The 15400-nt window shown below is 36.9% G+C and overlaps 1 protein-coding gene across 3 annotated transcripts in view; it reads right to left on the minus strand.

Moving 5' to 3' along the window:
• LOC138706261 (fatty acyl-CoA reductase wat-like) overlaps nucleotides 1-15400 on the minus strand; it is a 102083-nt gene that overhangs the window by 29640 nt on the left and 57043 nt on the right. For 2 of the 3 annotated variants that reach the window (XM_069835338.1, XM_069835339.1), the window contains exons 2-3: nucleotides 13832-14080; nucleotides 5583-5728 (exon numbers count right to left, since the gene is read on the minus strand). In XM_069835338.1, coding sequence (XP_069691439.1) covers nucleotides 5583-5728; nucleotides 13832-14080 — 395 coding nt within the window. The remainder of the gene's footprint in view (nucleotides 1-5582; nucleotides 5729-13831; nucleotides 14081-15400) is intronic. The other variant, XM_069835340.1, reaches the window with a different exon arrangement.

Consider the following 15400-nt stretch of genomic DNA (forward strand, 5'->3'; position numbering starts at 1 on the left):
ATGACACAGAGAATTAATGAGACATCAGGCACACCGGTTACTGAACGTGTAAAACAGAAGTGGAAATCAATTTTATCTAAAACAAATAACGGATATGGAACATTGTGTAACATAAACAGCAAATTACTGGACATAGAGTCACCCGAGAATAAAGGACTGTCTCTTGAGACTGCAGTGATGTCAGGTTTTTTCGTTTTGCTCCTATCACATCATGCGATGTAGAGCGCAGCTTTCTACAGTACAAACTTTGGCAGATAACCGAAAAAGATTTACGTTTGAGACACTGAGAATGTATTTTGTAGCAGGTACATTGCAGTTCGGTTCTGTAACTGCACTTCCTAAAGACGACCAATAGGATAAATGAAAAAATTAAAATTGCTACATGCTTATTTCCACCATTAACACTGTGTATAATTAAACACAAATGCTTATAAAAGACAGGAGAATAAATGCTTTTCACATTCTTTTGACATTATCATTGTGTAATGTATATTTACTTTCAAAATGTACATATGTGTGATCCCCATACTACCGTACTCTACTCTAAATAGCAACGTTGTTACCTCAACACATTTCTATCTACCTGCAGCGAGTCAACAATCTATAGTGCATGCACAGTAAACTTATTGTATCGGGTCCAAAGTCTCCAAGCCTGCTCATGACAGTAGCGGCAGCTACTAGATTCTCTCTCTCTCTCCTCCCTCCCTCACCCCTCCCCCCCTCTCCCACTTTCTAATCTTTTAAAGTAATCGTAGGCTACACAAAATGTTTTCGTAAAATACCAAAGGTGTTTTATTAGAGAAGCTCCTAGACCAATCGGGAATTGTTTCACAATAATTTCAAAACTGGGAGATTCACAATTTTTGAAATAAACATTGCTTTCCTGCGTATAGTGAAAAATTGTGACTTGTGATCTTGCCCTTGTACCCATCATCATCATCATCATCATCATCATCATCATCATCATCATCATCGTCGTCGTCGTCGCCGTCACCATCATTTTATTGTTATAATCTGTGTCACTGTCGTTGTTTAAGTTAATTTTTTATTGTAATATTTCTTGACATTTTATTTTGCTCGCAACTTCCTCCTCTTGCAGTAGATGTTCTCTGTATGTTTGACGTAAGTAATCCAGTTTTTACTAGTCACGTTAATAAGTTCTTCATTAACTACTTTTTGCATTTCTTGAAGGTTGTATTTCACCTGGGCACAAAAAAGTTACCAATGTCAGTATTATATAACAAGCTATAACACGGGAGTCTTGTAACTGCGCGATCAATTTCTTGGTCATTTGATAAAGTTCGTATATTTTCTCACTACTTTCGGAAGGCAGTAGCTTTTGCGGAACTTCAGATTTTGTTTCCGAGGGAGAGAAATTAACGCTTTTACTTTTCAATCATTCCATTATATCGCGATTTCTGTTGGCTGTACAGGGTTTATCACTACGACGCAATCACCTGCCCACATCTCCCACCAGAGACAGGCAAACTGTCGATCAGGCTTGCCCATGACTGGTTACGTCCGTGAGCGGGCTTGCGCTTCGTATCGTTCGCCTGCCTGCAACCTTCCCTCACAAGCAGGCAGGCAGTGTGGTTGCACGTGACTCCCAAACAGTCCTAAGAGTGACCCGAAAGGACTGTTGGGTTTCGCCGACTTGCGCCAGACTGCTGCTTTCAGATGCATGATAAATATGAACCAAGTCATTCAAACCTGACAAGAAGCCTATAAATATAGACAAACTACTGAAAACTTAATTTGTTGTCTTCTGAAACGTACCGTTAATAAAGATAAAGAAAACTATTTCTCGTCAACATAATATCCATTAAATGCCAAGAGTTATTATAAATTACTTGGACTTTCCTTTTCATCGTAGTAATATAAATTTAATGCAAACAATTCAAACTTTCAGCTTCATAAATAAAAAGAAATCTGTCCCTCAGAATTTAAATAGCAAATCAATATTCTGAAGAACGAAAAACTTTTATACACTTTACAGGTATTCATGAGGCTTTTAATTGTTGATAAGGAGAAAGTTAAAATGAAATATTTTTCTATAATAGCTGTTGATATTCATAATAAGTGTTACCAATATCTTTTCAACATATTTCCTCCTCTCTCCTCTCTCCTCTCTCCTCTCTCCTCATTCCTCGTTCCTCCCTCCTCTCCTCTCCTCTCCTCTCCTCTCCTCTCCTCTCCTCTCCTCTCCTCTCTTCTCTTCTCTTCTCTTCTCTTCTCTTCTAGTCACAAGTTACGAAATGTTACTATTTTGTTGAGTCAGATGCACTTTGCAGGAATATGAAATGTATAATTTTGTCTTATTACTTTATGAATTCTGTAGCGCAATAAATCGTAAAACTGTGTTTCTTTAATCAAGAAATATCTGCCGTGTTGGACCATAAGATAAAGATCTTTTGAAGTGACTAAATAGCCAACGAACTTATGTTTCAAACTAGTACTGTTTCATCTTAACCAGCGCAGACTGGCTTCCGTGAACGCAAGTCACTCTACCTTATAATACGAGCAAACAGGCAGGCTTTCTTGGGTCCCGCCTGGACTGAACCTATAAAACCCGGGCTCAGTGGGTTCAGGCTAAAAGTTAACTTGCTTTGTAGCGTCACCGGAACCCAAGCCTGACGGCAACCGGGTACGGGCGTGAGTCTTGTGTGATTTGCCGGTCTCTATCTCCCACGACACATCTACCGCATACGCCTAGCATAGTTGCCGCGTCACGGCCCGGCTTGTCTCCCCTGAGTTGTGCGTAAACTAAGCAGTAATGTGACTAGATAAAACTTACCTTTATTTACAGAAGGTGCTCAAAATGACGTCCCTCTGCTGTTAGAGAAGCCTGGCACCTTTTGAACACGTTATTTAACACTTGACGAATTTCGACTGCCGAAATTGTTGAAATAATAATCGAGGCAACGATTTTCTCGGGAACTTTTTCTAAGGCCGCTTCTATCTCGTCTAATTTTTCCTCGGTTAGAACGCTTGGTTTTCTAGTTTCCTTTTGCACATGACGGATCCAGTCTATCTAATTTTTGTCTAGTAATCTGCATCTCGACTATGACATACCACACACGACTCTGTTTTTGCATAGTTTAACACAATAAACACTAGTTGCTTCCCAGTATATAACACGCTCCTGCTGCTGTTGCTGTTGGTTTTGCGAAATAGTTACTTTGAACAAAGAATCTACCTTTGTAATAAGGAAATACAATACGTATACATCTGGTAACATCGGTGACAGATATTTTATTTTTATTTTAGTAGGTTATTTTACATCAACATTTCAGATTAGCCTATTTAGCGTCTGAATGATATGAAGGTGATAAATCCGGTGAAATGAGTCCGAGTCCAGCACCGAAAGTTACCCAGCATTTGTTCATATTAGGTTGAGGGAAACCCCCGGAAAAAACCTCAACCAGGTAACTTTCCCCGACCGGGAATCGAACCCGGGCCACCTGGTTTCGCGGCCAGACGAGCTACCGTTACTCCACAGGTGTGGATACGGTGACGGATATCAGTTTCGTATTTTTATATTAAAACTTACTACTTATCCCTTCTTAGTTACAAATATAGCAGGCAAATTTATTCTTTCCGGTCTATTTGGTGACGACAAATGGATTGAATTCGTGTTAAAATGATTGGTTTGTATGTTATTATAATATGGCTTGAATACAGAATTATTTCTCTGCTTACAGAACAGAAGAAAACAGGCTTGCCGAATTTGCTTATCAGGTACTAACCTTATTACGATTATGATATTAACTATATTATCGTAACATTAAACATCGCCTCTTTTTTAATTTGAGTTTCGAAGTCTATAAATAGAAGCAAGTACGTATTTTATAGTAATTAAAAGGTGCATATATGCTGAATATTTTCTCGCCGAAATATACACAAAAATTCCAATGAAATTGTTAACCAAGACATTGCCGTAAATAATATGACTTCTTTTATACCGTAAATTTTACACCCAAAGCAGAACTATAAATGGGAATAATTCAAGATATTCTATACTCTTTTACTTTTGATATTAAGGGAGAAAATTCGCTCCGGCACCGGGGATCGAACCCGGCTCCTTGGTTCTACGTACCAAGCGCTCTAACCATTGAGCTACGCCGAAGTTCAATCCACAGCACCGGGTCGAACTCCTCTCCTCCAGCGTTTTTACCTTTGTGGCCTGACTCCAAGTTCGACATGTATGTTGACATTTTTGTATTAAGTCAACTGCCATTATACAAGGAGCGCACTCAGTTGAGTGACTTGGTGGCCGGGATTCTACAGTAATATGCACTGTTGCATGAAGAACCTACGTAAACATTAATTTTTTTTCTCCTCTAATAGTAATTGTTACCATAACAGACGTATTATGTAGGACCAAAAACAAAATTAATGGTTACTTTTGTTCATAAATTTCATCCACTTTTTCATGTAGGCGTAGGTAATAAAAAATTTAAGAAGTTGGCTTATGACACCCATGGCGATTTTGATCTGGTGTTTATTTCTTGTAGGTCTAAGTTAAGTATGCTGTTAGTGGAAATCCCTCCTCTACCTTTCTCTAAATTAGCTGATCAATCTAACGTCCACTTCACTCGTAAAATCTATGAGCATTGTTATTTCTATTTCGTTAGTCATTTCAGTAAATTCTTATTTCTCGGTATTGACATAATATTATAATATAGTAGGGTTGGTTTTCTTTCGTAAAAACAAAAAAAAAAAAAAAGACGCACAAAACATAACTAATAATATGCACAAGACAATGAATACTGATTTCAGTATATATATATATATATATATATATATATATATATATATATATATATATATATATGCATACATACACACACACACACACACACAGTAGAACCTCTATTATTCGTGGTAATGAAAGGGGTGGGCTGAACGGTTAATCGAAAATCGGATAATCCGTATCATAAAACATTTTCGTAAATTTAGTGAATAATGTTTACACTAACATAATTTTCGCTATGGCCTTGTAGTCAACACGCTAGGTAGTGTACCAGAAGTTCACTGATTTATGTCTGGTTGTTAACAACGGTTTTTAAGGGGCAAGAAAACTCTTTGTTATGACTGTCTGTGGAAAGATAGGAATAATGGAGGTCTCAAGATGTAGATTTACATACTTTATATATTTTATCCTTGATTTTTATTAAATTGCACACAGTTGTGGCGCCAGACCCGTATTCTGGGATGAGCCACAGTTTCTCGTTCCCTAAACCACTCAGTTATTTGTACTTTTCTGTATACTTAGCACAACACGATCTCTTTTGATACCCGTGGAAGACATTTAATATAGAGGCTACACAGTACGACAACTCGAACAGTAGACCATACTCTGTAAGGGTTAAAGTGTTGTAATAACCCTCTCTGTAAAAAAAAAAACGTGATAATATACTGTAATGTACACTACTTCATATATTTCTGTAGCAAAAAATCCGAGAGTAAGACAGTCTGATAATCCGCCAATCGGTTAATAGGGTGCCGGATAATCGGGGTTCTACTGTGTGTGTATGTATGTATGTAATTCAACACGTAAGTGGTAGGAATCCCCATCTCACCCGGAAGTGATGTTGGTGAGCGTGTCATCATTCAGGCACTCCAGTAGCTTCAAGGCGTCCTTTGCTGTCATTGGAGGGTCGTAGAGTACTTCCTCGATGTGTCTCCGGTAATGGTGGCAGTATGCGGTCGACAAGTGTATAAACACCTTGAAAAAACACACAGAAGTTCAGTGCTGTTGAACTATCTATACAGCTGTCAAAAAAAAAGTGGCCGCACTCGTGAACAGCGAATATTTTTTGAGTCCACTTCGGGTCACGGCGATGTTACACGATGCATGTGGTTTTAGAAGCAGTTCTGGAACTATGGAATCATTCCATATCTGCGCCTCGTAGACCAATGGTAGAGAGCTCGCTTAATGATTTGAAGGTTGTGAGTTCGGGCCTTGTTCAAGTTTTCATTTTATTTTTTAATCGTTCTTTAGCGATATAAATACTGCATTATTCAAATTATCTGTAGTAATGTCACGAGAGGTCTGAGATCTGCCGATAAATCCACGAGCGAAGCGAGTGGATTTATCTGGGAAATCTCAGACCTCGAGTGACATTTATTAGGACTATTTCGTGAATAAAATAAAAATTTAAATAATATCTCCCTAAAATTCGATCACAAAATGTTAATAATTGTATATTAACGAATACTTAACCTATTCAGACATTGTGAAGTTGTAATACTCGCAGATGAATATCGATTATTGAAATAAAGAAATTCGATGTTATTATTCAGTGATGCCAATTGTGAAAAGCGAAATACAGGTTTAACAATGTTAATTACATGTACTGCACTTTTCTCTTATTATTATAACAAATACATTTTCATTATCTGCTGAAATCATAATTTAATTTAACAGTAACAGTGGGGACAGCTATATGCCAATGCTTATGTATTCACATCGAGACATGTTGCTACACAGTGAAGCCATCTCTGTATAGATAGGCCTAATTAAAACACGAATTTTATTACTCCATACGAAAGGCAATTTGATCAAAGACATTACTATGCAAGGTCTTTGAGTTTGATATGCGATGATGTTACATAAATTTTAACGTCTATTAATTGTTTAATTTCAATACAAATGTTATAGGCTACAATTTTATAGGTGTTACGTTACCTGTGGAAGCAGGACCAATGTCAGCTGTGTCTTATTTCGTCCGTTATTTACAATCAGTGCTACAAGAAAGCATTTTTATAGCTCGACAAACGCATTCTCGCTGTAGTGTGTAACGGAACTAAAGCTGCATCTACACAGTTCAATATTCCAATCGCGTATGCGAGCAATCTGGGAAGAATATTGAAAGATTCAAGTTTAAAAGGTACAGTTTCCCTGGAAAAGGATGAGACGATTGAATATTCCTAAGTCTCAGATGTAAGACACTGCGCATGATCGGAGACCAGAGCACTGATACACAAGATAACGAATATTGAGTTACTTAAATTCAGGCTATTTGGTTTGTTACTAGCATCGATCCGAAATTCACTTCAAAAACTGCAAAAAAATGTGATAATATTACGTAAATAAAACATAAATACATACATAAATCGTGTAGTTAAATCGACAATGGACCTTCATGACTAGATCGACACTCCGCACAGAAAGGAAAACTTCCAAGTCGTTTCAATAGCGTTAATCTAATGAATGCATTTATACACGCATATACAATGTAAATGTATATATATATATATATATATATATATATATATTAAAAACTAACAATTAAAATGAAATTTAAAATAAATATATATATATATATATATATATATATATATATATATATAAATAATAATAATAATAATAATAATAATAATAATAATAATAATAGACAAACTTGTACAACGGTTAAGAGTCTTAGGCTATGTCATTTGTTGAGTAATTATTACAATATTTTATTAATAGCTTTCCCATATGTGTAAGAAATGCACTCGCACGAAACAATTTTTGTTAAAAGTATGGCTTTGGATTATTTAATTCTCACCCCTTCAGTTAATTTTAACTATTTTATCTACGTGTTTGCAATAGTGTTTAATTTAATGTGCATTCAATTTTATTCATGTTATGATTGAATGAAAAAGCACTGTTGCAGTTATTGACTAATTACATATATCAATACTAATTATTAAATGCATCTGTTAAGTCACCAATTGCAGTATCTTTTGCAAAATCTTGAACGTTTAAGCTGTCAATAATATTTCTGTACTATATACTATAATCCGTTAAAAGAATTTACAATAGATTTGGGATCCTCTACTTTATAATCATTGGTTTTAATGAAAAATATTTTCTTTCTTAGGATATCTACAAGTTTAAATTTAATAATATTCCGAATAGGTTTAATTGCATTATCTGAATTTTATACCTTTCTATTCAAATATATTCTATTTCCCTCTTTCATAATTTTTGATAAATTACACTGTACTTCTTGCAATATTTAAGAACATGAGGATCATTACATTGCAACTCATTACATATAGATTCTTCTTTTTAATATATGAGATTTTGAAGTCAATGTGTTATCTACATGTTTTTACTTTTGAATTTTTTCACAACATTGAGTGGAGAACATCCACTGAAGTGATTATGAAACTAAGTGAAAAATTCAATAAATTTACTCTTAATATCAGTAGTACCAGTATTAGAAGATTTTCCAAGATTCATTTTGTAGACATAAATGTAAATAATCACTAGATACAGCATTTACGAACCTTTTTTAGTTTTTAAATTAATATTTTGAAATTGTTCAGTGACATTGGAAACACTTAGGATTTGTTTATCATGTTCAGACAAGCCATTGATTATAGGTTCTGTCGAATTGGAATTCAGTCTAATTCTGTGTACAAAACATTTATCAATGGCTGTGCTACTTCAGCTTGTATGCTTTGGGAAAATGACTCTGCGAATAAGGTTTCCAGATTCAAGGAGTGAATTTAATTTACTTTTACGGAAAAGTTCCGAGAGATAATCTATGTTTATGTCACTACAGATCACAAATTCCATATGAGATTTGTAAAGTTTTTTCTTTACAAATTCAATATTTGCTATAAATATTAATAAATAAAGTAAGAAATATGAATGATTGTAGTTAGAAGTCTGATTTACATTATCAAAAGCAAGAAGTTACATTCCTCCGCAAGATTCGAACTTTCGATGATGATTTTGTCGTCCAACGCACAACCACGGACCTATTCAATGTTTATGTTAATAACCTTCAATTTAGCTGTAGCAATGTGGTGTCATAACTTGGGGTTTGTTTACTTAATGTAATTAGATTTAATTTGATTAGTTTCGCAACAATTGGACTTCCTGTTATATTTTGTTATTTAGATATTTAATTTAGGGTTGATTGATTAACTCTTACTATGCAAGATGCCTGTTATTTCAATAATTCTACACACTAAAGTATTATCGTCATCCCTCATTTCTCATCGTAATGGCGAACCGACGTGACATGAGACAGCGAGTTATAGCTCTAGTTGAGGCTGGATATGGGGCTAGATCGGCTGGCCGTTTGGTCGGTGTTCCTGGAAGTACAGCCGCGAGGTGGGTTCATCATTACCAAAATTTAGGGGAGGTCGAAAATCGCCCTATTCCTGGGCGTCCGCGGATTTCTTCATTGGAAGAGGATGCTCTCTTATTTGAGACAGTTCGACAGGACCCCTTTCTGACTGCTAACGAAATAAGAGCAGCATCTAACTTTCCCGGCTCTTCACAGACTGTGATCAGCAGGTTGAGGAACCGCGGTATTAGCAGCCGGAGGGCTGCGCAAATGGAAATATTGGGGGAAGCACAAGCTGTCGACCGTCTCGCCTTCGCTACCAATCGAGTGGATTTCGATTGGAGAAATGTAATTTTCTCCGACGAAACAACCATCTCGAGTGATTACGAAGGTCCTGTCCGTGTCTATCGTGAGAATGGTCTCCGACATGACCAGCGCTATGTGCACCGACGTGAAAGATCGGGGCGCTTTGGCATATCATGTTGGAGGTGGATCTCTTACGATGGACCTGGCGTTATAGAACGCATCGATGGCCGGTTTAATGCGGGAACTTACGAGCACATTCTGGAAAATATATTCCTTCCTCCCGCCCGAGAACGTTTTCGCAAAGGAACATTGCTGTTCCAGCAGGATAACCATCCCGTGCACTATGCTGCAAGCATTCAAAGATGGTTTCAAAGGACACCCGAGATCGAAATCATTAATTGGCCTCCGAAGTCACCTGATTTGAATGTCATCGAAAATTTATGGGCGGAATTGAAAAAGAGAAGGATAGTCCCTATGCCCACCGACGCCCTCGAAATCGAGACGAATTGTGGGATCAAGTTGTTGACACTTGGGAAGATCTCGCTGGGGATCAGAACTTATTCCACAATCTCGTGACATCTATGCCGGATCGACTTGGAGCTGTAATAGAAGCTGATGGCATGTGGACAAGGTTTTAAGTTAACAGGTCTCTTTTTGTTTCTTATGATTTTTGTTTGAGGAAGAATACTTTTAACTTCCAAGTAAGATTTATTTTTTTTTATGAGGTTCAGCCCACTTGTAAGACACAGAAATTGGGCATAAATTATTCCATATTTTTCGACAAATTAGACAGTCGAGGAACTCTGAACAAATTAATTACACCTCAATAAAAATAGTTTTACCCAGGATCGAACACGAGACGTTTCGGTTATACAGTGGAACCGACACGCTACTATATGAGCTACCGAGACAAGACAGTGACAGCAGCCGTCCAGAATGTAGATTCCTTAGCAGGCATTTGCCATTCGGTACAGTGAAGCACTGATATTTTGTAACTCGAGCTATGTTGTAAAATCCTGGCCTTAAATGGCAGTCTTCTTCGTGATCCTTATTCTGGTCGTTGTCCTTGTTGTGGTCCTTGTAACAATTATTGTACTATTTGTCACGTTATGTATCGTTACGTCGATATCGAGTGAACCGCGCTGTAGAACTTTAACTTCCGACGACCAAGAATCGTCTCATTCTTTTTCAGGGTAACTGTACGTTCAATTAAGATTCATAAAGATTTTGTGTCTACATGGTGCGCCGTTTTGAACATGGTCTTCACTGCGTAAATATATTAATTAATATCAAATATTAATCTTGCATTCATTGCTTTAAAATTGAAAGAAAAGTTTAACCGTGTAGTTGCATCTTAATGTATTAATGATCATCAATTTACGGGGAAACAGTTGGCGACAACGACTAAACAAAAGAACGACCATGCGATAAATTGATAGCGATAAGTCGCAAAGTCTGACTGTGATTGGTTGGAATTCAAAATTTCATTACACTTCATTGGTCGAAAATGGAATGACGTCATATAAAGGAAATAATCATTTATATTCTGTTATCGTTCTTTATCGATATGAATAATATTCAAGTTATTTATATTTTATCGTTCCTGTAGCGATATATGTTATAATTTGTTATATTCTGTTATCTTTCGTTAGCGACGTGAATAATATTCAAAATATCATTTGTATTCTGTTATCGTTCATTAGCGATATAAATAATATTCAAATTATCATTTGTAATCTGTTATCGTTCATTAGCGATATAAATAATATTCAAATTATCATTTGTATTCTATTATCGTTCTTTATCGATATGAATAATATTCAAGTTATTTATATTTTATCGTTAGCGACGTGAATAATATCCATATTTCATTTGTATTCTGTTATCTTTCATTAGCGATATCAATAATATTCAAATTATTATTTATATTCTGTTATCGTTCTTTATCGATATGAATGATATTCAAGTTGTTTATATTCTATCGTTCCTTTAGCGATATATATGATATTCAAGTTATTATTTGTTATATTCTGTTATCGTTCTTTAGCGACGTGAATAATATTCAAATTATCATTTGTATTCTGTTATCGTTCATTAGCGATATAAATAATATTCATATTATCATTTGTATTCCGTTATCGTTCTTTAGCGATATAAATAATATTCAAATTATCATTTGTATTCTGTTATCGTTCGTTAGCGATATAAGTAATATATATTTAATGTTAGGTTTAGAACAATACAGCTGCCTAATACGAGTGTTAGTTTTTTCTTCTTATACTGTTATATTATTAGATTATACTATCCTGTAACATAATAAATTGGAAAGGTGTCACGAAGATTTGAGCCTAATATGTTGACATTTCAATTCCGAATTTCGCGACGTCCGACGTTGCTACGTTCTTCCGACTGAGCTATGTCATTTACCTGGTATTAACGTAATTCAGCGCATTGTCAGAAACACTAAAACTGAACATTCATTTCAATTATATTCTGAATATTTAATAATGGTATAAAAAGGTTACGTTTATGAAAATAATATTTTTAGTTTTAATACCAACTGCAACAGCAGTAGTGTTAACAGCAGCAATGATTAAGGACGTATTGCGTGGATACAGTTCAATACAAATTTTATAACAAAAAAATTAACACTGAGGTCGAGATTATAAAATAATTATATTGTTCTTAACTCTGTGGACTTTATGTGTGAAAATGATATAGTTATTAATAAGACTCTAACAACTATTTATATTATTATTTCCTAATTGAAGAATATATATTTTTAGTATAATGAATGTTTTGCTGTTATTTTAAGACCTAGGTAGAGGCTAATTCTCTGAGGAAACCACGACGCCATTTCTGCCTGCGACTTTGACTGACATGGCTCCGCAAAGAGGTGCAGGAACGAATGAAAGTATAATACGGGCTGTGGTTCATCTTGATTTATCGGCATCGGAGGCAGGTAGGAGTTTCAACTTTTCAGAAAGGACAGCCCGGAGATGGGTGCAAAATTATCAACGCTCGGTAATTTTTGGCCGAAAAGCTGGGAGTGGTAGAAGGAAAATTTCAACACCACAACAGGACACCAGATTAGTGGCAGAGGTTGAAAGGAATCCCTTTCATACCGCTGCTACTTTGAAGGCAGTTGTTAATTTCCCTGGCCACGACCAGACCGTGAGAAATCGTTTAAGGGCCGCCAATTTGAGATCTCGACGTGCCATTTCTAGGGAAGTTCATGAGGAAGAGCATATAGAGGAGCGTTTAGTCTTTGCAGTGGGAAATGGTGATCGGGATTGGAAAAGAGTAATCTTTTCTGATGAAGTCATCTTTTCTACTACAAAGGAAGGACCCACTCTTGTATATCGACCTCCTGGTACCCGATTAGACCACAGATACGCTGCCATGCGTGCCCGCATTGGTAGAGTATCTGTGTCGTGTTGGAATTCTTCAATTTCAGCAGGATAATCATCCAGTCCACACATCTCAATTGATTCGGGACTGATTTGCGAGGAGACAGGATATTGAATTGATAGACTGGCCTCGTCGCTCTCCGGACTTGAACCCTCCGGCCACAAGTAAAGAAGCATATGCGGAAAAATTGGCCCAATCCCCCTCCTAGACGCCCTGATGATTTGTGGAAGCTCGTCCATGGTCCCTGGGATGCCGTGACTGAGAACAGTCGGTATTTGAAAACACTAGTCGATTCCATACCCACTCGACTGCAAGATGTAATCGAGATGGGAGGAAGACGGACTAAATATTGAATCGTGGCTTTTCGTTTTTTTTTTTTTTAACTTTTAATTGTTATAATTTTGTAAGGCAGACGCCTGTAAGTTTGTTTTGTTTATGCCACGAAAGATATTTTTGTTGAGAATATAATCTTTCTTTCTATTTGCAGCCATAATGTCATAATAAATAATGACACAGTCATAGCATAATACATTCATGAACCTGATGTTAATTACTAAAACAGTCATAAAAGAAACAGAAACGATTACATTTTCTCTCTCTCCTAAAAAAAAATAAAACGTGAAAAGCATTAGGTTGTGTTCGAACGCACGACCTTACGAACACTTGCCCGAAACGCTACCATCACGCTACAGATTAACACGCAAAAACTTTCATTCTGACTGTAGATATCAGGCCATGTGGTCCAACAACATGTAACATCACCTGTCTCCGAATTGTAGCGGAGATACCCGAAGGGAACTTTGTGTCTAGAGAGCGGCCACTTTTTCTTTTGACAACTGTACAGTGCAGCTGAGCTTTGATTGCTCCACATCGAGAGTGGTGATTGATTTTGTCCAGGCGTTTCGAGATTAATATTTGTTCAACCGATTGCTAGGTATTGTCCAGTTATTATTGAAATATCCTATTTCTTTTCAGATAACTTGAAGGAAGGCCACTGGTTTGCTTTAGCTATCTTGAGATTTGCACCATGTTTGAAGCCGTACCTTGAGGTGGACGCACTCCTTGCACAACTGTATCAGGTACAAGGTACCTCGCACGTTGATGTTCACTGCCGTCCTCAGATGTTCGTCGAAGCGCACGGTGGCCGCCAGGTTGAACACCACGTCCACCGTGTCCACAAGCCGCTGTCTATCCTGGGGGCTCAGTCCCAGATCCTTCTCTGCGCAGTCTCCGGCCACAGCGACCAGCTTGTCCCTGAATCCTGGCTGCTCCTTTCTCAATCTATCAAATACCTGCAATAATGCCCAAGATTTATGGTCAATACAATTATTAATGGATACATTTTCGTATTGGTTAGTTCGCGATGTACTACTTCGACTTCAATGTAACTACAAATACTTAGACCTCTGGTTGAACGTACCAGCGCTCTCTCAACTGAGCTACCCGGGAACTCCACCCGACACCGTCTCAACTCTTCCCTTTATATCCACACAACTCGCGTGGGCTGAAAAAACGCCAGGGACCCACATCGAGTGCACACAAACTCTGTGTGACTTGGAATTGTGGTTTTCTGTTAACGTACCCGATACCCGGCCACGGAACAATTTTTCCCTTGAAATTATTCAAATCTGCTTTACAGGGAGCTTCACCTGAAAGACTAGATTTGCATAATATATACGTCACTGTGTACGTTAACAGAAAACCACAATTCCAAGTCACACAGAGTTTGTGTGCACTCGATGTGGGTCTCTGGCGTTTCGTCAGCCCACGCGAGTTGTGTGGATATAAAGGGAAGAGTTGAGACGGTGTCGGGTGGAGTTCCGGGGTAACTCAGTTGGGAGAGCGCTGGTACGTTCAACCAGAGGTCCCGGGATCTTTACCCGGCCCCGGAACAATTTTTCCCTTGAAATTATTCAAATCTGCTTTACAGGGAGCTTCACCTGAAAGACTAGATTTGTACAAATACTTAGTTCAAAAAAGATAAATTAATAATAATTTTAAAAATGGTAGATAGTAGGCCTATTTCGAACTCACAGTACGTGCGAAATTTCACCAAATCTGTGAAAATAAGTAATTTTATTTTTAAAAGCATGTTAAGTACATTAGTGTGGTTTAATCCGTAATAAAAAGCGAAATTGAATACAAAATGCTAACTCTAAGTTATGTGCTTTTGCGAAATAGGAGCGAAATTACATATTATGAGACTTTTCTGACATTTTGTAAAATACATCAGGATCTATCTAAAGGTCCCCTCACATACAAATTCTTACATCCCTCATGTTACTTTTTCCAGTATGAATAGCACAGGAATATGATCCTCCTGACATCCTCTTTGTCAATATTATCCTTATTTTTAATTCAAACAAAAAGAACTATATTACTTTTAATGAAAGTGAATAATAAATTTCAGTTTATTTGCAGGCCCTACCATTATGTCGAGTTTTCAACTAATCTGTTTGGTGCTGGTGGTAGAATACTGCCTGCCTATGTGGTCTCTCTAGACACAGTGTTCACTTAAAAAGAGTATGTGGTAGTGGGTGATGTGGTTGAGTAATAAGGTGGGTCGGAAAAAATCACACCACATCTTTCGGCATAGCTATTTTTTAATGTTC

The sequence above is a fragment of the Periplaneta americana genome, chromosome 9, assembly GCF_040183065.1.
Source record: "Periplaneta americana isolate PAMFEO1 chromosome 9, P.americana_PAMFEO1_priV1, whole genome shotgun sequence".
Lineage (NCBI taxonomy): Eukaryota > Metazoa > Arthropoda > Insecta > Blattodea > Blattidae > Periplaneta > Periplaneta americana.